Genomic DNA, 20,857 nt, shown 5'->3' on the forward strand with positions numbered 1-20,857 from the left:
CCCGAGCCTGCCCACCTCCCCCCCCCTCATTTCATTTTATTTTATTTTTTAAAAAATATTTCAGTTACTTTCATTCGATGAACATTATATGAATTTATCTATATATATAATAAATCATTATTTATTAAGTTAATTGTCACCTTCCATGATAAATATAAAATACCCCACACAACCCACCTCTTCTCTTATAATCGGCTGTTTCCCCGAGCAGAGAAAAAGTTTTATAGGCTAAAGTTTCTTGTTTTGCATCGATCCCTATTCGATTTGGTTCATTTTTGGTTGGATATTTGTGGTTAAATTCGATGGCGATTGAAGCGCAGTTGTATTCAGAAAATCTTGGTTTTGCATTGGGGGGGACTCAGGATTTGTTCATGGAAAATGCGTGTGGATTCAATGGCTTGTGTTTTGTTCCTCAACAGCAGCAACTGTCGGTGCAACTTGGACAGACTCAGGATTTTTCGGGGAGTTTATCGGCACAGATTGAGAAACAGAGGATGGAAATCGATGGATTCATAAGTTTACGGGTGAGAAAAATGGGAACCTGTTGTATTTTTCTTCTAGAAAGGATCCTGTTTTTCGGTCTTTTTTTGATGATTATATGTTGTTTCCGAAGCTGGGTTGGTCCAGAAACATTAAATTTGCGATGGGTTTTGATTGGTTTCAATTTTTTTTCCTTGGAAAATGACAGAACGAGAGACTCAGACTGGCATTGCAAGAACAGAGAAAGCGTCAAAACGCTCTGTTCTTGAAGATATACGAATCAAAAACGCTGCATTTACTCAAACAAAGAGAAGAACAAATCTCAAAAGCCAAGAACAGATCAGTTGAGCTCCAAAATTTTTTACAAAGAATGGAGATTGAGAATCAAGCGTGGCGGAGATTAACCAAAGAAAACGAAGCAAAGGTTGCATCATTGAACAGCACAATCCAGCGACTGAAAGAAGCTGTGAATCTATCATCCAATGCCGCCGAGGATGCAGAATCTTGCTGCCAAATCATGGAAGAAAAAAGAACCTATAATCCGGACCATTTTAACTCGAAGATCATTTGCAGAAGCTGTAATAATCGAAATTCGTGTGTGATCATGCTGCCTTGTAGGCATCTTTGTTCATGCAGAGATTGCGAGGCTTTTCTTGATTCTTGCCCTGTTTGTGGAATGGTGAAAAAAGCTTGTATCGAGGCGATGATTTGATATTTTTGATCCGTCGAACATTTTTCCCATAAAAGGGCAGTTCTATAATACATCAATATTTCACATAGATTATTTATATGCAAAGATTTTGAGGATTATATCGATTAATTTGAATGTGGTTTCATTATTTTGGCATGTTTTCTTGTGCTAATAAATTTTCTTTTTCTTTCCTTTCCATTATTTTATTTTTACCATTCATTTATTCATGCAAGCTGGCTTGATACAATTTTTATTTTACTTATTTTAAGAAAGAATTAGGAAGCGCCTAAATTAATAGCCTAAATACAGTAAGGATATTTTGTTTTTTTAACTTTGACGAACTATTTAATTAAAAAAATGACATCTTCATTTGTATTTGAAAAAAGACAAAAATTTATGTGAGACGGTCTTACAGGTCGTATTTTTTGAGATAGATCTCTTATTTGAGTCACCATTGAAAATTATTATTTTTTATGCTAAGAGTATTACTTTTTATTGTGAATATCCGTATGATTGATCCGTCTCACAGATAAAGATCCGTGAGTTGCCTCACAAAAGACCTACTCCTATAATCATAGGGGCAAATATTCGGTTATAATATAAAATCGAGATGAGAGTTTAAATTTTAAATATTAATATTTTACAAAAGAAAATTTTCCCAAAAAAAAATACCATTTATTGAGTCGATTTAAATATATTTCCAAGGGTATAAATAGAACTAACGAATATTAATCCATCAGTCAAATCTTTACTTTTCTTCTCCTTTTTCCCCATTTTCTTTACTTCACCTATTACCATTGTTATTGATTTTTTTACCGACTGAACACAAGACGTTAGTCTTCGATGTATACTGAGTAAATCTTCGAAGTTCGTCTGAGAAAATATTGAAAAAAAATTTAATTTCTGATAATTATTGAACACTCACTTGTTTCATCATACATGAAAAATAAGTATTATCTATTATTATCATTACACAGTAAGAGCAGTGTCCACGTTCATAATTTAATGTCAATCCAGCAGTTCTCTGTGCATCAATTGCCCTGTTTTTTCTGGCAATCTGTTTACCACCAAATTGAGCTGAATACTTCTTCTTAAATCGAAACGACAGAGTTGAGGGTTGATTTGATTGTTCGAATCAGAGTTTTTCTTTTATCTGCGCATAGAAAGCAACAAACGAACAATGTGATGTTGTTTTTGCAATAAATAGTAATTATCCATTTCAGTTCTGAACCCAATGACTTTCACTGCTCGGGCTTGACTCTCTTTTTTTTGCCATACAAATTTCGCGGACAAGCACGTGAGACAAATGTTTTATTTGAGTCAATCATGAAAATTTTATATCAAAAGTATTATTTTTTATTGTAAATATGAACATAGTTGACCCATCTTACGAATAAAAATCTATGAAATCAGTTACACTTATCACTGGCTTTTGTATTGGAAATAGTGATTTTCTTAGGATTCTATTAATTTCTTGATGCCATTTGAATTCGCTTTTTCAACCCTTTTTAAACTATGTGATAAAGTATGTTTTAAAACATACGGTGAAATAATAATAATAATAATAATAAAATCAATAAACACTTATAGTTAGTTTACCAAAATCAAGAAATTAGCAAATATGTATTTAATGTCCACAAACCTAAGATCAGATTAGTAAGAAAATGCTTCTCCTTGAGGTATTTTATGTGTTGGAGTTCTCAATTTTGGAACTTTATATTTGGAATTAATAAAGGTTGGTTTGGCTGTCTCAACGGAGAAAAGGGCTTCTTGAATTCTAAGGTACATTTCAAACGAGATGTACCTAAGTACACCTTTGGCCTTTGCCTTGCGTTGGACGAATTCATTGTGCATTACGAGGTCCCTTTTGCTTAGTTCATTAAGTGGACTTCAAACTTAGCCATCTTTTTGCTTTACCCTTTACCTTCAATATTGGACATCAAGATATTGATTATTTCCAAGTTTAATGGTTCCATCATGAAAAAATATGGAAGGTGTGGGAAATCAATAATTGTGTTTCTTCGTGGTTTTAAAAAATTGAAATTGTACAATTATCACCTGTTATAATTTTTTTTTCTATAGAATGACAAAATCTTAATGCTACAATTGACATCACAAGTAAGATCGAGTTGAAGTATTGGAATTTCACTATTATCATCGGCTATTATTTTTACTAAAAACGACACATATTTGGTCTTTATAAAATTACCATGTTATTTATACATAATATCTGTTTGATAATAAAACATGTGACAAACAACAGGTGTTACATGAGACGGTCTTACGAATTTATAATCATGAGATAGATCGATCTGGTTCATATTTATTGTAAAAAAATAATATTTTTCTATCACTAAAAGTAATATCAAAAAATTGATCCGTGAGTTGAGTAGGAGGAGGCGGCTTTTCAATATCAGACCATAAAGCACATGGTCTAGGATTGCTGCACGGACACCGTTCCTCTGCCTAATGCCACCTCCAAGATGTACTCGCCAAGGTGACTGACTACTGCAAGCACCAAGTGGAAGGCGCCGGCCAGGACTCGCTTAAGAAGTTTGATGCGGATTTCGTGAAGGTTGATCAGGAGACGCTCTTTGAGCTTATTTTGGTATCTCGATCGTAGCTCTCTTTCGAATTTCCTGTCTTTTACGATCCTATATTCCTATTTCTTCGTGTTCTTGCTACTTTTTTTGCTGCCTTAGCTTGATTCTGAGGTTCCAGTTGCACGACTTACTAGAGTTTTTAAATCAACCAAGTTTGGCTTTTAGTTATTTTCTTAATGTAACATCTAGTGTCATATCACCAATCTTGACGAGTCTACAGATTAAAAAGACTAAAAGTGAACAAGTGACCAATTTATTAAACTATAAACTTACACATTGGTAGTTTACCGGCAATACATGTCAACTTATATGGTCGATTTTGTTAGGATGTTTAACATTCTGTCGGGCCTTTACTTCCTTGTAAAAACCATTTAGGTTGCATTTAAAAGTTGCGACTAATTTTGTTTAGCAATAGATCCCTTTCACTTGTGCAACCTACAGGCAATGTTTTGCTTGAGAACTTGAAGTCTTTTATGTTTTTTATACATAGTATTATGCCTGTTTTCTTTGCAGGCGGCAAACTACTTACAAATTAAAAGCCTGCTTGACCTTGCTTCTCAGAACCTGGCCGACATGATTAAGGGAAAGACGCCCGAGAAATTCGCAAAATGTTCAACATTAGAGATTGCTTTACACCGAATAGGACACTCGAAGAACAGTTTGTAAGGGATAACAGATGGATGTTTGAGTGAACGTTGTTTCAAGTGTCTACATAAAGATAATGTTTCATATTCACACTGAGCTTAATATTGGCCGTGGTATAAATTTGGTGCCAACGTCACAAATAGGTCAAGGATTTGATTGTTTCTGCTAATTTCGATGCAAAATTTGATCTTGTTGAGCATCATATTAGATAATTCTCAGACGTTCAAGTACAAAATCTTAAGGTTTGATGGAACTTTTTTTGAAGGGAACACTCGAACAAATCAGAAGCCAAAAAATCTAATTTCTAAACTATTGTTTTTCACCTGCTTTAAAAATTTTCATTGTTTTAATCCGATACTTCTATATTAAAAGTAACCCTCACAAATATTTTTTAGAGGAAAGAAGAAAGTGGCCTAGCCGCCACATCCTTACCCTCTTTCCGGCACATTCTCGTCCACTGGAACTCCGATCACTTACTTCTTTCTCTTCGGCTATGACAAAGACAGAAAACATGGGACAACATAATCAGCTTAGGGAGGAGAATCTCTTCATGGGTATAGGCTATTTGTACCAAAGTACAATGTATATTTCTTATAAATTGTGTAGTTCTTTTTTTTAAACAACGAAATATTTTGTTATAATTGAGTCTCGGACATGAGACCTCATCCCAAACTTGGGACCTTTCATTGTGTAAATAAACAATAAGTTTGCTCTATGTTACATGGGAAGTATATTCTTGTTTTCAAATCTTCGAAGTTGATGTTACTGTATATTACCACAAATATTATCATACTCTTGGACATAAAAATTGAACACAAATATACAACAAAAAGCGAAAAGAGAGAAATGTTTTTAGAGAAAAAATATGTCGAACCTCCCTTTTTCTCATTAGTGATTTGTGTTTACAGAAAATGGAGTGTGGAGCTAAACATGCTGACCACGTAATGAATTTGCTGCTTAATCCATTGAGTTCAAACGGAGCCCTACTAAATCGTCCATTTACCCATGTCTACACAATGCATACAACTATCATTTGGAGGTAGGTACTACTCTTCTTGGGCGCATAGATCTCGAGTTCCATGGGCTTCGGTGGCATGGAAACCATCAAGACCATTGAGTTATTCATCGCTGATGTTACTGTGGGGAGCACGTCGTTGTCGGGCGCATTTTTTGTGCTAAACTCATCTTAAAACTTCCAAACATTATTAGACAAAGATTTTATCCATGAAAACCAGTGCATCTCATCCTCGATGCATTGACTACTATTATTTTGGAAAAATGATTATGTGGAGATTGTAGAAGACAATCCACAACCTTTTCAAGTAAACGCAGTGCAGTTGAAGCTAGATACTATAATGTGGATTTTGGGCCAATCAAAGGTCATAGCTAGAGTAAGAGATGGAGTCTGGTGTGCATGCAAACACCAACTCCAAGCTTGGTTTTGAAAAAAAATATTCAAGCTATTGTTATTGTGCCGCCTAGACCGATAATTCAATAATTGATCGAGGAACTTGATGATTGAGTTCAACCAAATGAAAAAGAGGTAGAAAAAGTCTCTATGTGGAAGGTACATGTGTAGCAAGTACTGTACAAACTAAAAGATGAAGAAGCATGAGACATTCATGGAACTGGGGTTGTCCAATAGGAAGAAGATAAACTCGAAGTTGATGAGTTGTTGTTGACGTCATATCAAATGGAAGATGGTCAACATGAGGTACAAGACCCATTAGAAGAAATCAATTTGGGAGAGGTTGAAGATTCTAAAGTAGTATATGTGAGTGCATTACAAGAAAAAGTGATCAAGCAGAATTTGATTGGCTTGTTGAGGTGATGAAAAAGTAATGGGAAACTCTATGATTTGTGGGGAGTTCGCCCTTAGGCCACTTGTATATATTTTTATGTCGATGTTATTGTTACTTTTGTTGAATTTTATGAAAGATTGTGTAGAAAGTAAAGCTCTACAATAATGTCCATGAATCTATTATTCTTATTTGTGTAGTGGTAACCCATGGGATAGACCTCCAGATTACTTGAAAAGCATAATCGAATATGGTATGAAAGTGGGGAGCTAGATTTGCTTTGGCAAACTATAAGAGAAATAAAGAAGAAGAAGTGCATGATGTGTAGGACCGTGTGCTTTGCACCCAACAATCTCTCTCAATAATTGCACTCATTGCAATCAATGAGAATCGAACTCGTGAACTTGGCTCTGATACCAATTGTAGGACCGAGTGCTTACCGCTTTACCAAAAGCTATAGCTAGTGGTAATGGTGCAACTCAAATATTTTAAACAGCACAGCAGCTCAAGCACCACGGTTCGATCGCTCCACCAAAGAGGAACAATTATTGCATCCAACATAATGAGGAGACTAAGCGAGATAGTATGTCATTTTTGAAAGTTTCATATTTTATATAGTACACTTTCTATCCACATTTCTATTCATTTTGTTCTTTTTTAGAAACTTTGCTCTGAGCATGCCATAAAGCCACTGTTGTAAATAATTGGTGTTTCTTATTCAGTGATGAAAATATTAGAATGAAATTGGCCATTAGACTATTTTTATCATATTAGATGCATTTTGGTTCATTATGAAATCGATGGAAGAAACAAGCACGAGTGAGGAGTTGTGTTGGCCAATTTATGATTTTTGGCAAGAAATGAGATAAGAGAGTCAGCCGGATTAGCTTAGAATATAAAAACCAACATGATGATTTCCCTCCAACATCACGCATCAACCAATATTCAACAAAGCTAACAGTCACCAAACATAAAGCGAAGCCATCGCATGCAAGAACAATAAGTAAAATGTATGCGGGGAAGGGACCCAAGTGAAGTTCAATGCATAGAAATGTATGGGAAAATATTTTCATAAGATTTTTTTTTTAAAATCCGAGATTTCTCATATATATATGAATTAACTTTTTACTAAATACAAAAATAAATCAAGTTATTAAAAATAAAAAACAAACATAAATTTTCGATTTGGTTCTGTTCAGCTTAGTTTGGATGACATATTTCAAACTTCTATTTTTCAAATTAAATATTTTGATTATTTTTAAATATAATTCAAAATTTCTAAACTAACTATTATAAATAAACAAATATAAAAATAAGCGTAAATATTAAATTGTATTTAGCAATTTAGTGTGCAAAAATTTAGTATAAAAATATAAAGACTCAAAATCGTTTATTTTAGTTTCCAAAAAAACTTCATAGTCATCCGTTATAACTAATATGAACAAAAATCTCTCGAAAATAGTAAAGAGAAATAATTATATTTTAAAAATAAAAAGAATAGGTCTCTTGTAAGACGGTTTCACGGATCTTTATCTGTGAGACGGGTCAACCCTACCGATATTCACAATAAAAAGTAATACTTTTAGCATAGAAAGTAATACTTTTTCATGGATGACTCAAATAAGAGATCTGTCTCACAAAATACGATCCGTGAGACCGTCTCACACAAGTTTTTGCCAAATAAAATTGATTACAACAAACAAAGTTTTTATAATTAAAAATATAAGTTAAAATTTGACAAATCTGTTATCTAATTTTGTTATATATATGAATTCGTTTTGGTTTGGTTTGATTTGGATTGAATTTTATTTATTTATTTATTTATTCAACTAAATCGAATAAAAAACCAATCCAAAGTATAGTTTTTGTTTTGCTTTCGATTTGATTCAGGTTATGTTAATCTCTAGATTCACACTTCTATCACCCCCTCCACGACATGCAAGTCCTCTGGAACCCCCACCCAAGTTTTAACGATGTTCAATCAAGGTGCATCCGAAACTGAACTTTGGTGCAATGTTTTCAGAATCGTATTGGATCGACCGAGACGACCGATAACCGATCACAAGTCCGGTCCGGACTACTCTAAATATCGTTTCACCGGTCTAATCGGTCAAGAACCATTCGGACCAATATTTAACCAGTTAAAAAATATATTTAAGATTTTTAGAATTTCAATATCAATCATTCCGACAGTTCGATAAGTTGAACCACTATTTTAAGGTGGACGCCGGCCTAGATATGAAAATATTGATTTGATGTATTTTTTTTTTCCTATGGTAATATGGAAGATACATCCAAGAATGTTACATTTCTGGGTAAGTTATGGGATAATAAAAATTAAATAAATAAGCAAACACAATGAAGGAACATCAGTAAAACTTCATCCACGAATTATGGACCAAAAAAAGACCAATGGTCGAAGGAATGCATCAAATGCCCAGATTAGGGGCAACGCAAACACAAATTCCAAACAGAAACAGCAAAATAATATGTATTCAATAGTCAACAAATGGCCTGCCAGTATATAGCATCAAAATTTTCAACCGACTGCTAAACATACATGTTGCAAATTTTTTGGTACAATAACAGTAAATCATTCAGAGCAATTACAAATATCTAGTTTTTCAATCCCACTTTTGAAGCACGTCTCTCTTCTTTGAAGTTTCCAACGCCTCCACTGCAAGACAGCAACTCTATTAACCACAAACAAAATCAAGAGTTATGTTGAGATGAGTTATTATGGCCAAATTGTCCTTTCGGATTGTTCCTACGATGGTAGGAGATGCTTGAATTCCTGACATTGGGCTCCAACTTCAGTTAATGCATCAAAAAGTTTCGGTAAAACTTTAGCAAGCATTAGCTTGAAACCGACTGAATTCAAGTTAGAATTACTATCAATAGATACAGAAGCGTCCTTTGTGAGTGAGCCAATGAGGTGTCCTTTCATATATGCGTCACATGCCTTGAGAATATAGTAACCGCGCTTCCTGAAGTGCTCAATGACCAGGCCTTCAAAGTCCTGCAAAAATCGTGGAAAATAAACACCTAACAAGGATGACTACATATTTTTATTTCTTACTTCACAGTTCATGCTACAAAAATGCACTAGAGAGATCATCCAATTAATAGGAACTGTAAATCATTTTTTGATGTAGAAGATGAGAAAATAACGGGATGATAATAGAATAAAAATTTATATGCTGAAAGCGACACGATTGTTGTTATTTACAACAGTTAATAAACAACAAACCAATCTCTGAAAGAGCTGTTCTCAGAATACTGATTTAGTTATTTTTCAGAAAGGATCCACGGTCTATTCCCTGCGGTCAAACACAACATTTTAACAACCATAGAAGCCAAAAGGTAAAAAAAATCAGCACTCACCTTTGGGGGCCTTCGCATCAGATACATCATTGTCTTACAGTTCAGTAGAAACGTATTCTCATTGTAAGACAACGAATTTTTCTCCCCTTCAGCCGTCCCAACTTGTTTATCATATCCAGCCTCATTGAAATATGGCTTGGAATTTAGTACAAGTCCCTGAAGAGAAACTAATACTTGAAGAATACTTGAGGTTGAATGATGCCAGACCTCATTTCCTTTACCTGTCCAGGTATTCAGAAGACTGAGGCAAACTTTTCCCTCCTCGTACAAATTTGGATTTATTCGCCACCCCCCAGAATGATAATACGCAGACTGCACACACGAAAATTGGTTGCTGAATGTCACAAAGCAAAACCAGCAAAGAGAAATTACAGGAGTTCGGTGCAACATGGGGGCAAAGACTACAGATGCAAACAAAAAAGTAAAACTTTCCAGCTTTAAATGAATGATGGACCTGTAAAGGCAATGCATAGATTTCTTACAGGCGGAACATCAGGATATTCTGGTGGAAGGTGAAAATCAAAGAAGAAAAGGCCATCTTGGTAAGGCGTCCCATATGCTCCAACTATGACTGCCCTCAAAAGATCCATTCTATCTTCATAGACACGTACATATATCCCCTCTGTTTATCAATCTTTTAATTTTTAAGATAGCTTGTAAAATCATTTCCACGTTATAACATGAGTTTTTAAAAGAAGTTAAGAGCAATAGGAAAACAGCAGAAGCATACCCGGTAGGTTATTTTGAAGAATATTCCAGTCATGTTGGACTTTCTTGAGCCACTTCCTTGCAGCGTTATTCTGTAAATTGGATAACAGGGATCAGTTGAGCATAAACCCTGATAGAACTAAGGAAGCACTATATATTGGTAAATAAAGGACAGAGAAAAGAAGCCAAGGAAGCAAGGTTCAGATTAATCATTAATCACAGTGCATAATTTCTCTGTCTGATGCTGAATTATGAAAAGCTTTTAAGCGATCCTTATGGTAATTGATTGAGAAATAACCTGCCCTTGTGCACCATTAAAGTAGTGGTCAAAAGAATCTGGGGCTATATCAAAGCCTTTGAATAATGAAACATTTGATTCTGTCAATTTTAAGTGGCATAGTGTTTCCACAACTTCTGATAAATCAGATGCCTTGGTATCGTGCTCCTCATCCTTACTATTAATGCTTGGATTTGAATGTTTATCCTCTGCATCATTAAGTTTTTGAGAGCTTGATCCGTTGCAAGGATTCTCATTTGAAGCCAATCCATCAAACTGAAAATCATCGTCTCTTTTGATATTTAACTCCAGTGGATCGGAATCCTTTCGTCCCCTCGAAAATATTCCGGAGGCTAGTCTGGTCATAAAACCAAGTGCAGCAAGGGGAACTGAGAGTGCACCGTTCTTTCCAGAATTTTCTGCAGCCAGGTTGCTATCTTCGATACCAGGTTTGGCATCACTAGAATTCTCCGACGTGGGATCCTGATATCACATGTGCAGGCCATTCATCGTATCAAAGAAATTTAGATAAATTTCAACATAAATAGAGAGACTCGTGACCATTGACAACAATTAAACTGCTCTAGCCACCATTTACCTCCTTGTCATCATCAATAGTCTCAATGTTATCATCTTCTACAGTTTCCCAGCTGGCAGCATCATCATCGCTAGCACCACTTGCAGCTGCAATAGACTCATCATCATCACGACCAACAACATATATTGCCTGGGGACCAACCTGATATATCATAGATTAAACTGTCAATGAGGATTAAGAAAAAAAGTTGAAATCAGTACAGAATGTCATATAAAAAAAGCAAATTCAATGTTTTATTAATACAGTGCCGTTAGTTATACAACCAATTCTCTCGTACAAAAAGATAATTTTAGATGAAATGCTGCGAGCAGGGGAATATTTGGGGGAACTAACATTTTTTCTTATAGGAAACGATATTTGGGGGAACTAACATTCTCTCTTGAAGGTTCAAACAACTGCTTTGAACATCTTTGCACGGACAAAAATTAAAGAATAGCAATTACCGAATGAGTAAATGATATTCATATTTATTGCAAAAATATTATACTCATATTTACCAACTTCTTAATAATTGAAAATCAGTGAACATTTTCTCCAAAAGAAAAAAAAACAGTGAACAAAATAAAACAAAAATAGAAGAAACTATGACATCATGATTGAAACTAATGCTTTCAATCAATTGAAGAGTCAAATGACCAGAACAATATCAACAGTATTAAAACTAAAAAAGTGATTATAATTCGTGAGGCATGCATGAAACATACCGAGGATATCATCCCATCAGCCCATGTGACTTCTATGTCACCGTCTTTCAGTCCAGTGATGTTCCCAACCCAAGAGAGATCCGAAAATTCAGAAGAAATGTCATGAGCAGAGGTATTTTCTATATCATTACTTCCATGATGCTTTCCCTCGTCATGCTTTGACTCATGTAAACTATTAAGGGAACTGTCTTCAATAGAATTTTTAGCAGGAAAAGTTACTGGTGAAAGCCGAACAACTACATCTCCATAACAATAATCATAGTCTGGATGGCCCTCCAGCTCATAAACACTTACCACTTCCTCTCTGTCAAATTCCCTGGGGTCCTCTGCCCTCATTACAGGCTTCAACCATCTGAGACAAGATGTCCGTTCTTTTGCATTTACACTTTTAACAACCCCGACACGTCGGATCTCAGTGCCAGTGGCATCATCACTGTCGTCAGCAGCTTTCTCCACGACATACTGCTCAGCAACAAATTCATGATCCCCAGGACTGTCAATGGGAATCAAAGATGTGGAAGCCATGCCAAATTTTATTGTTCCATCCTGCCATGCAACATCAACTTTTGTCATGGTATTAACAATTAAGAGGGCTCTTTCAAAATTTTCTACCTTCTTCCGGGCTCTCTTGTCCTTCCTAACTACAACTTTACGAATCTTTTTACGATGAAGAGCCCAAGTTTCATGCACAGCTTCCTTCGAAGCTGTTACCGAACTGCATAAACTGGATCCTGCAAGAACACTGTTCTCTGATGATTTTATATTTTTGTTCAAGAAAGCCTCTGAATCATGCTGCATCAGTTCACCATTCCCAATTAATTCCTCAGTAGTGGCCACTTCTGCATCAGACTCATCACCCGTTTCAGTTGATTCCCGTTCATCTTTCACAAAATCCCGAACTCCTGATTTTGATGGTTCCTTGTCCAATAGAGTGAATGATGACTCCGCGGCCGATGGAAGTAGGCACCAATCACCCAACTGCCAAATTGTATGTGCAAAACAAGACAACAGTTTTAAGTTCTTAGGACTCTGCTCTTCATCTGGAGTGCTATCAAAATCAGGTCCATACCCAGCAGAAGCAATCCAGTAAATGAACACCGATCCTACAGCTACTTTGGTTACTGTGCCTTCCAATCTATTAGCTTTCCACAATCCAGATAGCCACCTAGAATTTTTGAAAACTGATGACGAGCTTGCCTTCACACGTTGGCCGGGATAATATGGAAAATGTCCATCTTCTAGGATTTTCTTTCCAACTGGTTTAAGGCGCAACGGGTCAGCATTCATGACCTTGCAGACAGAACCATCATCAAACAGAACAGTCACATTATCAAAAACATCTTCAATTCTACCCAACCAGGGCCCGAGGACAACATAGTCGCCTACGGTGAACTCTCTAATGCGTTTCAGGTCCTTGGATAACTGATCTTTCAATACAGATCCATCATGGGTTAATAAATCAACAGTAATACTGACATCAACCACAATCCCTATTTGACCAGTTGGATCTGAAGTAGCAGCAACGTAATCCCCTTGTAAAAATCCTCTATCGATAACTGTCACATCATTAGTGCTTTCTTTTGTTTCAGACTCATCCATCCAAAGCACCCTAACTTGATCTACTGAGAGGATTTCGTTCTTAGAGTCATTATCACCAAATTTTCCACTAGAATTTTCATCAGAATTTTTGTTTCTTTCCTCAAAACACTCCTCTTTAGAGCCAGCTTCATCATCTTTTTCATCTTTATCCTCTTCTTCATCATCTGTTATGATGCTATCGGAATCTGAATCACCAGCAACTTCAGTCACAATACCAATCTTACTGTTAACTTTGCTACTCACAACATCTTGCCTGTAGATGTATGAAACATTCTGCAAGTTCCTGAGAACCTCGCCTGGTCTATTTGCATAGCTCAAGTCAGGATCTCTATTTGATCCACATGTTGAATTACATTGTTTAGTGATGATGTCCTCTGTAGTAGTGGTAGGTTCATTAAGATCAGAACTCCGCTGAGATTCCATCTGATGAACAATAAAGACATTCATGAAGGCATAAAATATGCAGCTGGTATAGACATACGCCCCGATATATCCACATTTTAACTTCTCTATCTTTAATAGGCGGATAGATATTCTATTCAACATCTCAATAAGGATAATTGGATCATGCTGCACTACTGCATTAGTCCCATTCACAAAAAGAAAAATATCACGCGAGAAAAATGTGGAAGATCGTAGCCCCCATATTCAGGTTATTTCAAGTAATAATTAATGGAATCTCAACTGGTTCAAAATATGCTAAGTTTGTAGAAAGAAGCTGACAGTCGCATTTGCTCAATTGGACCAATTATACATAACCCAATCTCATATCCCAATACAAATTCAATTCCAAAAACACTTATACGAACTTCATGCATACGTCAGATAGCCTTTCTATATGATTGGACAATATTTTAGTAAATTGAGGAGCACAAAGCAAACAAGTTGACAAGGCAAGTTTGTAAAAGAGATAATTAATTATACAGCAAATCAGAAATTTTAATGCGTACTCTGCGGCTTAGCGCCAAAATTCAAATCAATAGTTCTGACAAATAAGTAGAATTAGCAGTATTCCATAACTCAAAACTCGAGAATAAGAAGCTAGTGAAAGTAAAAAACTTCTTAATCTGCAATAAATCTTCCAAATGTCAAGTCTTCAGAAACAATTATGATTCTACTTTGCACAGTGCAATTGTTTTTGTGAGTAGCACAGATTTCTCTTCCTCTATAAATACCGACTCCTATGGGGCCATGTACAACGGACCAAATTGAGTTCTTTAAGGCTCCACAGTAACTGGCATCTCATTTCAAAACATTATATACCATCCTCGCCATTGCGGAAGCTTCAATTTGTCATCATGACAATGAAGCTAAAATAACGAGAAATTGAAATTTGAGAATCCGGATTATACAAAAAGGAAAAATAAAAAGTAAAGAAGCAATGAACAACAAAAAATCCAGAGACCCGCTCAAACCCGTCATCTTTTCAGAAACTCGTACAGCTGAAGGATGAGTTAACAAATAAAATGCACAAAAACCAGATCAAACAACTATTATCTACATCAACTCTTCCGCCAAAAATCCAACAAGACGTCGGAAACAAGCACACGAATCACCAAATTTTAAAAAATGCTCAGAAATACAAGGAATTTAATCAAACGCAAATCGGAGGAATGGGAAGAATAATTATATCGATTACCTCCAAAATCGGAGAGCAACAAGCGAGCTGATTGAATGTTTGACACTTCCCTCCGATTATACTGATCCAGACAACAAAAATATATATTGTTTAAAGGTCATGGTATCACAGAAGCTCTTACAGAGGCTACGCTACCGTGGGCCTTTCTGTCATTACACTACCGTATATTTGTTTCGTAGGTCATCTTTCTTTTTCATTATTTATTAATGTGTTTTCGATTAAATGAATGATTTTAATTTAATATTCGTCTAATATGTCTTGTTTTGTTGGTTAATCTAACGTCTAGTTAACGGATCTTCGACTCGATTCGATTAATACATCAACAGCGATTAAAACTTTAATGAAACAAAACTCCAACTCGATCTGATTAGTACATCCTCGATGATCAAGGAAGAGCTATGAGAATATATTAGAAAGATGGTTGAAAATGAGACACAAATGTTCTTTAGCTAATTATGACAACCAAGGCAGGCAAAATGCTTTTCTTGAGACTTCGGGGAAGAAAAGAACATCCGAGTGACTAGGGAAGGCAATTTTCCTCCGAACCCGTTGGAGGATCCGATACCCAACCCGAATAGAAGAGGGTATGGAGGGATTTTTAGACCCGATTAAATAATTGGGTAATCGGGTATGGGGATTTTCGGGTTTGGGTATGGAGGCGGGTTTGATATAATCCGACCCACACCCGACCCGAATATCCGTTTAAATTAATATATATATATAAATATATATATGTATGTATATATGTATATATATATAAATTATATTTATTAAAGATTATCTTCTCAAATCCAAGTAATTTTGTTCAACTAATATAAACTATTTTTAATATTTTGTTATTTTTTCTATAAATTTTATTTTGCAAATTTTTATCATTAATAATTTTTCTTATTGTTCAGTTTAAATAATTTTTTAAATATTCATGACTTCAATGAAATAATTTAAATTTGAAAAAATTCAATTGTATATGATAATAGGATATTTTGGTAGGATATGAGTATCCGATAATCTGATGGGTATGTGGATGAAATTCAATACCCGATGGATATGGGGATGAATTTAATAAATGGGTATGGGGATGGATGTATGAAATCCGACCCATACCCTACCCATTGCCATCTCCTACGAGTGACATAATCCATCTGCTGTTGAACAAACACCATTTTTAAATGAATCAAGTTGCAAATATAGAAGTAATATAGAATTGTTCCAAAAAGAAAACTTTCAACATAAATTCTGAATAAAGGAGTTTCTTTGAAGTTAAATGAACCGATCCAACATCTTGAAGCTCGGTATGATGAACGTAACAAAACGTCTCCGAAAAATTCAGTAGCCCCATCGAAGAGAATGGAAAAAGGAACACCTTGCAAGAGAACATTCATCAGAATTCGTCATCGTCCTCCTCGGCTATATGTTTAGCAAGCTCTTGCTCCTGCTGATGTCTCTCTCTCCTCTTCTCCGCACTTTCCTTTTCCTTGTGAGAATTAGGTGGGAATCGAAGAGCACGAACTGCCTCATTATGCATATTCAGGCAGAAAGCAATTCTGGAGTTGAAGGCAATTTGCGGCTCGTTTGTAGAGTATATATCCCCGGTCTCCTTCGATACCATCCATCCATTAGCATGGTCCAATGTGGCATCGATCGCACCATCTCGAATTGCTTTGGATACAATGCTTTCAGCATCAGCAACAGGATTTGGTGAATCCAATCTTAGCTTCTTAGCAACATCAAAAAGTGAGATCTTGGAATATGAGATACTGATGTTGCGTAAGCCAGTCCTGATAACATTGTGGCGTAGCCTGACTATTAGATTGTTAGTTCGATCAGAGCTGAAGGAGCTGGAGAACTTTTCAGCTACTGTTTTGAACAGCTCCAGATCTCCAATTCGAACGGCCTGAAACCCATATATAGAATCCGTCGGTAACAAATTATTTGCTTTTAAAGATGCTAATTCCCCCCCAAAAAATTAATATCCTGGCCCAAAACAAATTCGGAATTTGTTTATATAAATAGATAACAGAAACTGTTGACTCTAGACAATACTAGTGCCCGTTAACCTAATAGAATTAAAGCATTACAACAAAATAAATAAAAAAAACTTCCTTATTTCTACAAACGCAATTAAATGTGTCGAAAGCCTTCAATGGCTTCCTCATGAGATCATCAATTTCATTCGCGTATAAATGGTATCTCTTCATTCTTCATGATTGTCGACAATTATTACGAACTTTAATAAATTCATACTCACATTTGTAAGCTCAAAGTAAGGCCTCAGAGCTTTTTCCATCCCTTTCTGCATAAAAACAGTTCTTTCTGGAATCTCTCCAAGCAGTAAGCGGACAATTATGGCCCACTTGTTGCATTGAACTCGGAAACCAAGAGCAGAAGCAGGTGCTTTCCTAGAAGCTTGCAGGAGTGATTCTTTGGCATCAGTGTACTCCAATTGAATTGTCCTGATCTTTCCGAGGTAAAAGAGATACCTACAGAACTGAAGAGAATACAGGCAGAGTTAATCACCTGACAGAGACGACAGTTATTCCTGGAACAATAAAAGTTTTTGACACATGTTAAGAGAAAATGAGATCTGACAGAAATGCTGCATTTACAGAGAGACAGAATCACTAAATTTACAACATTAAAGCGTGATTGTTTGAAACAGCCATATATGAGATCCTTTTCCATTTCTGATAGATGTGTGATGTTAATCTGGTCTATCAATCTCTTTCTACACTAACAGTTCAAGCACTTAATGTTGATGATATTGACAACAATCTACGAGTCCCAGGTTATTTAAAGATAAATTATTTCATGTACTGAATTTACAACATTCTAATCTCCTCTTTATATCAATATTAAATTCCACTCTATATTAGGCTCTAAGTCAAACCAATCATTTTATTAATTGATCAATTATATTCAGAAAGAAACAATCCAGGTCTCATATTGACAAGTATAAAATGATTGGAGCTGTGTTTCTAGAGTTGCCTGCTGATTTGAGTGAGCTTCAAAACGAGGAGCCTTTGATCTCAGTTTTTCAGCTTGATCATATAAGTTGTAATGGAGGTAATTCCTAAGCAACAGATTCAGAAGAGTTTCCTGCATCGTGCCATTACAACATCATCACTCGCAAGAACACCAACACCCAAGTTAACAAAGTTAATTGCTGATTCAACAACCACCAACCTGGCCCAATTCGTCATGTCGCAAAGTAGCAATTCGGTGCAGAGCAAGAAGACTACTGAAAAAAATATGAGATTCTCTATCAGATAACACAATCGGTTCATGATCAACACAGTTAAAGTTGCAAAGAAGAAGATATATAGCATTCCAGTTCCTTGTTTTTCAAACTACAGTATCTGCGCATCAGAAAAAGAGTTAGGGTATCAAAGGCAATGAAAGAAATTCAGACGAGTAAAACATAGGCATACCCACGTATTTCAGCAAGATCGCCAGTAAGTTCATAGCTTAGACTGTAGTAAAAGTAAAGCCTGGATGCTAGGACATCAACAGTTCGCCTATTAAGATTCTTTAGACGTGCTATGCTTGTAGAAGAACAAGCCTTGGCCTAATGTATCAAAGAATCATCAATAGATTAACACGCGCTCAAAACATAATCTAGTTATGGAAGCGTTGCATAAATTTAAATATACTACTATACCTCACTGTATCTCTTCTGATCAATCAGAAATATCAGTACAAGTAGATAGCAAAATATCTCAATCTCTGGTAAGGAGTGTTTTGCAGGAGCTTGAGCACTAGATGTAGCAGAATCAACTTCCATATCATTTTCATCCTCCTACAACATTCAGCAAAACTTTTAAGAGTTATACACAATATATCTTGTTCATATTAGATGCCATATTATTTGATGAGACAAACGACCTCAGAATGAAATGCCAACCGCCGCCCACATCCAATTAGTTCACCAAGTTTAAATGCACTTCATTTATTCACGGTATACAAAAAGATGTCACCTTTTAAATCAAATTAGAAACAAAACCTAGAAAAAGACAAAAGTATGTGGTTTAAAACTATGCTTCGGAGCAATTGTGAAAACAGAGTTGAACGTCCAAAATTAGATATACCACTGTTTCACAAGATATTAATAAATTGTTGGGTGATTTGTTCCACCAACAAAATTAAGAAATCATTCTCTTTGAAATATGTTTAAACACTTAAATTTCCAAAATCTATTTAAATGTTGGAATAAAAACATTTTTTCTCACCTTGGGAAGGTAGGACGACAATCGTGAATGCACCTCAGATCCTGGCACTAGCACAAAATTGAGAAATGCAGATAGAACAGAAGTCGTGAGGTTCTTCCTGAGCTGAATTGTCAATCGAATAGCCCTTGCAATTCTTCGAATCTCCCGGGTGTATGCCCCAGTCTCAACCAAAGATGCTATATCCTTCAAATCTAGAAGAAGAGGCCAGAAAAAATAAAAAAAGAAAAGAAAGAAGCTAAACTCATTTAAAAATTAAGATATAATTTTCAACAAGCTCTCTAAGTGTAGTTGAGTGCTGTTAAAGTATAAAACTAATGATTGTGTTGGCTCCCGTGAACTGAGCTTTAGGGATAAATGGTTTCAGGCTTTCAGCTTAGCACCAAAGTCGGATAAAAGATTCAAGACCAACTTACATCTTCAAGCTAAGATGTAGAAGTGATAGTTAAAGTTTAAAACACAAACTAGAATGAATTATGATGTTTCTTATTTGAAAGAATGAAGTAAAGCTAAGGTTTCCAACCAAAGTGAGCTTAATTAGAATAATCCACTGAAATAAATGTGATTTCTTGGCTCTTTTCTTTCATTGGGAAGGCAAGGGTACGATTCTCTTATTTTCATCCTCGAGTATACATTGCCCTAATGTTCTAGAGTGAACACCAGGAGAGTAATTTATTGATGGAGCAAAGGGCAAAGGCAAGTCTTCCCATTCCTAGAAGCAGCTCAAAGCAAAGCAGTCCCAAGGAGTGCAAAACTCCACATTTTATTAAGTTGGGTTTTTAATCCCCTTCTCTTATGATGTTCTATGAATTTACATGTCTACACCTTAGATGTTAAGCTGGAGCGCTTTTGGCACAAACCGTTTCAACTTTACTATAATACTTTAAAACCAAAGGGGATAAAAAGAAACACACTGAAACTCACTCTTCTTGTTTAATTCAACAAAGTTTAAGCTCCAAATACGGTGTGATTCAGTAAATATCCATTACAATCAACAACAAAAAAAAAAATTAAGCATTTTCACAGAAATAAAAACATACGCTGGAGAGGTGAGGGAGAACTGGTGACAACTGAATTTGAAGGGGTGGGCCGCTGCTCCTTCATCTCGATATCTTCAGTCATTTTCTTCGAATCTGAGAAATTAGCCCACGGTTTGTTTAGATTAATTGATGCAGATCAGATTCAAAATAAAATTAAAAGAAAAAGTAGTTTTCGAGGTGAGCTTTAATCTGTAACAAAGGGTGAATCAAGGGTTTCAATTGGATTAAATTTATGCATGCCATTGGAAAAAATTAACAATTTCAAGAAAAAAAAAGTCAGGTTTGGTTCAAATATGCATCCGTAGAAGAAGTTAAGAAGAATCTGTACCTCGGATTCAACGATTTTCTGAAATCAAGTTAAAACCCTAAATTGTTGGCTCAGTGATTTGGGGGGTCGTCTCCTCCAAGCAAGCTGTAAAAAAACTAGTAGGTCTGCTTGGCCAAGGCCGATAAATGGGTGCGGGGCA

At 35.6% G+C, this 20,857-nt stretch overlaps 3 protein-coding genes and 1 pseudogene across 5 annotated transcripts; 2 read left to right on the forward strand and 2 right to left on the reverse strand.

The window, feature by feature from the left end:
• On the forward strand, positions 1-1,363 carry LOC142518240 (putative BOI-related E3 ubiquitin-protein ligase 3). Its single transcript, XM_075620985.1, has 2 exons — positions 1-524; positions 689-1,363. The coding sequence occupies exons 1-2, from the start codon at positions 303-305 to the stop codon at positions 1,190-1,192; spliced, it is 726 nt and encodes a 241-aa protein (XP_075477100.1). The 5' UTR covers positions 1-302; the 3' UTR covers positions 1,193-1,363.
• A 2,237-nt stretch (positions 1,364-3,600) lies between these two features.
• Positions 3,601-4,612, forward strand: LOC142518915 (SKP1-like protein 1A; annotated as a pseudogene).
• Positions 4,613-8,577: 3,965 nt separating this feature from the next.
• LOC142517824 (putative ubiquitin-conjugating enzyme E2 23) lies at positions 8,578-15,286 on the reverse strand. Of its 2 annotated transcripts, XM_075620284.1 has the most exons (8): positions 15,128-15,286; positions 11,890-13,911; positions 11,186-11,326; positions 10,609-11,070; positions 10,333-10,402; positions 10,085-10,224; positions 9,603-9,914; positions 8,578-9,237 (listed from the first exon to the last, which is right to left on the reverse strand). In XM_075620284.1, the coding sequence occupies exons 2-8, from the start codon at positions 13,909-13,911 to the stop codon at positions 8,986-8,988; spliced, it is 3,399 nt and encodes a 1,132-aa protein (XP_075476399.1). In that variant the 5' UTR covers positions 15,128-15,286; the 3' UTR covers positions 8,578-8,985. The 2 variants fall into 2 exon arrangements, with proteins under 2 accessions (XP_075476399.1, XP_075476400.1); XM_075620285.1 differs by lacking the exon at positions 8,578-9,237 and having other exon boundaries at positions 9,608-9,914; positions 10,057-10,224.
• Positions 15,287-16,256: 970 nt separating this feature from the next.
• Positions 16,257-20,857, reverse strand: LOC142518077 (putative 26S proteasome non-ATPase regulatory subunit 3). 2 transcript variants are annotated; one of them, XM_075620702.1, is made up of 9 exons: positions 20,719-20,857; positions 20,391-20,483; positions 19,354-19,544; positions 18,786-18,923; positions 18,556-18,692; positions 18,311-18,365; positions 18,113-18,223; positions 17,376-17,615; positions 16,257-17,021 (listed from the first exon to the last, which is right to left on the reverse strand). In XM_075620702.1, the coding sequence occupies exons 2-9, from the start codon at positions 20,470-20,472 to the stop codon at positions 16,509-16,511; spliced, it is 1,467 nt and encodes a 488-aa protein (XP_075476817.1). In that variant the 5' UTR covers positions 20,473-20,483; positions 20,719-20,857; the 3' UTR covers positions 16,257-16,508. The 2 variants fall into 2 exon arrangements, with proteins under 2 accessions (XP_075476817.1, XP_075476816.1); XM_075620701.1 differs by lacking the exon at positions 20,719-20,857 and having other exon boundaries at positions 20,391-20,658.

This window comes from Primulina tabacum, chromosome 11, assembly GCF_025594145.1.
Source record: "Primulina tabacum isolate GXHZ01 chromosome 11, ASM2559414v2, whole genome shotgun sequence".
In the NCBI taxonomy this organism is placed as follows: Eukaryota; Viridiplantae; Streptophyta; class Magnoliopsida; order Lamiales; family Gesneriaceae; genus Primulina; species Primulina tabacum.

What these genes read in the sequence shown, in the direction of transcription:
- LOC142518240 (XM_075620985.1), top strand. Translation starts at nt 303, where the DNA reads ATGGCGATTGAAGCGCAGTTGTATTCAGAAAATCTTGGTTTTGCATTG. An exon ending in ATGGATTCATAAGTTTACGG is followed by an intron (nt 525 to 688) that starts GTGAGAAAAATG and finishes GGAAAATGACAG; the next exon opens with AACGAGAGACTCAGACTGGC.
- LOC142517824 (XM_075620284.1), bottom strand. Translation starts at nt 13,911, where the DNA reads ATGGAATCTCAGCGGAGTTCTGATCTTAATGAACCTACCACTACTACA. An exon ending in TTAATGGTGCACAAGGGCAG is followed by an intron (nt 10,403 to 10,608) that starts GTTATTTCTCAA and finishes TCCAATTTACAG; the next exon opens with AATAACGCTGCAAGGAAGTG. An exon ending in AATATCCTGATGTTCCGCCT is followed by an intron (nt 9,915 to 10,084) that starts GTAAGAAATCTA and finishes TCGTGTGTGCAG; the next exon opens with TCTGCGTATTATCATTCTGG.
- LOC142518077 (XM_075620702.1), bottom strand. Translation starts at nt 20,472, where the DNA reads ATGACTGAAGATATCGAGATGAAGGAGCAGCGGCCCACCCCTTCAAAT. An exon ending in ATCAGAAGAGATACAGTGAG is followed by an intron (nt 18,693 to 18,785) that starts GTATAGTAGTAT and finishes TTGATACATTAG; the next exon opens with GCCAAGGCTTGTTCTTCTAC. An exon ending in GACATGACGAATTGGGCCAG is followed by an intron (nt 18,224 to 18,310) that starts GTTGGTGGTTGT and finishes GGCACGATGCAG; the next exon opens with GAAACTCTTCTGAATCTGTT.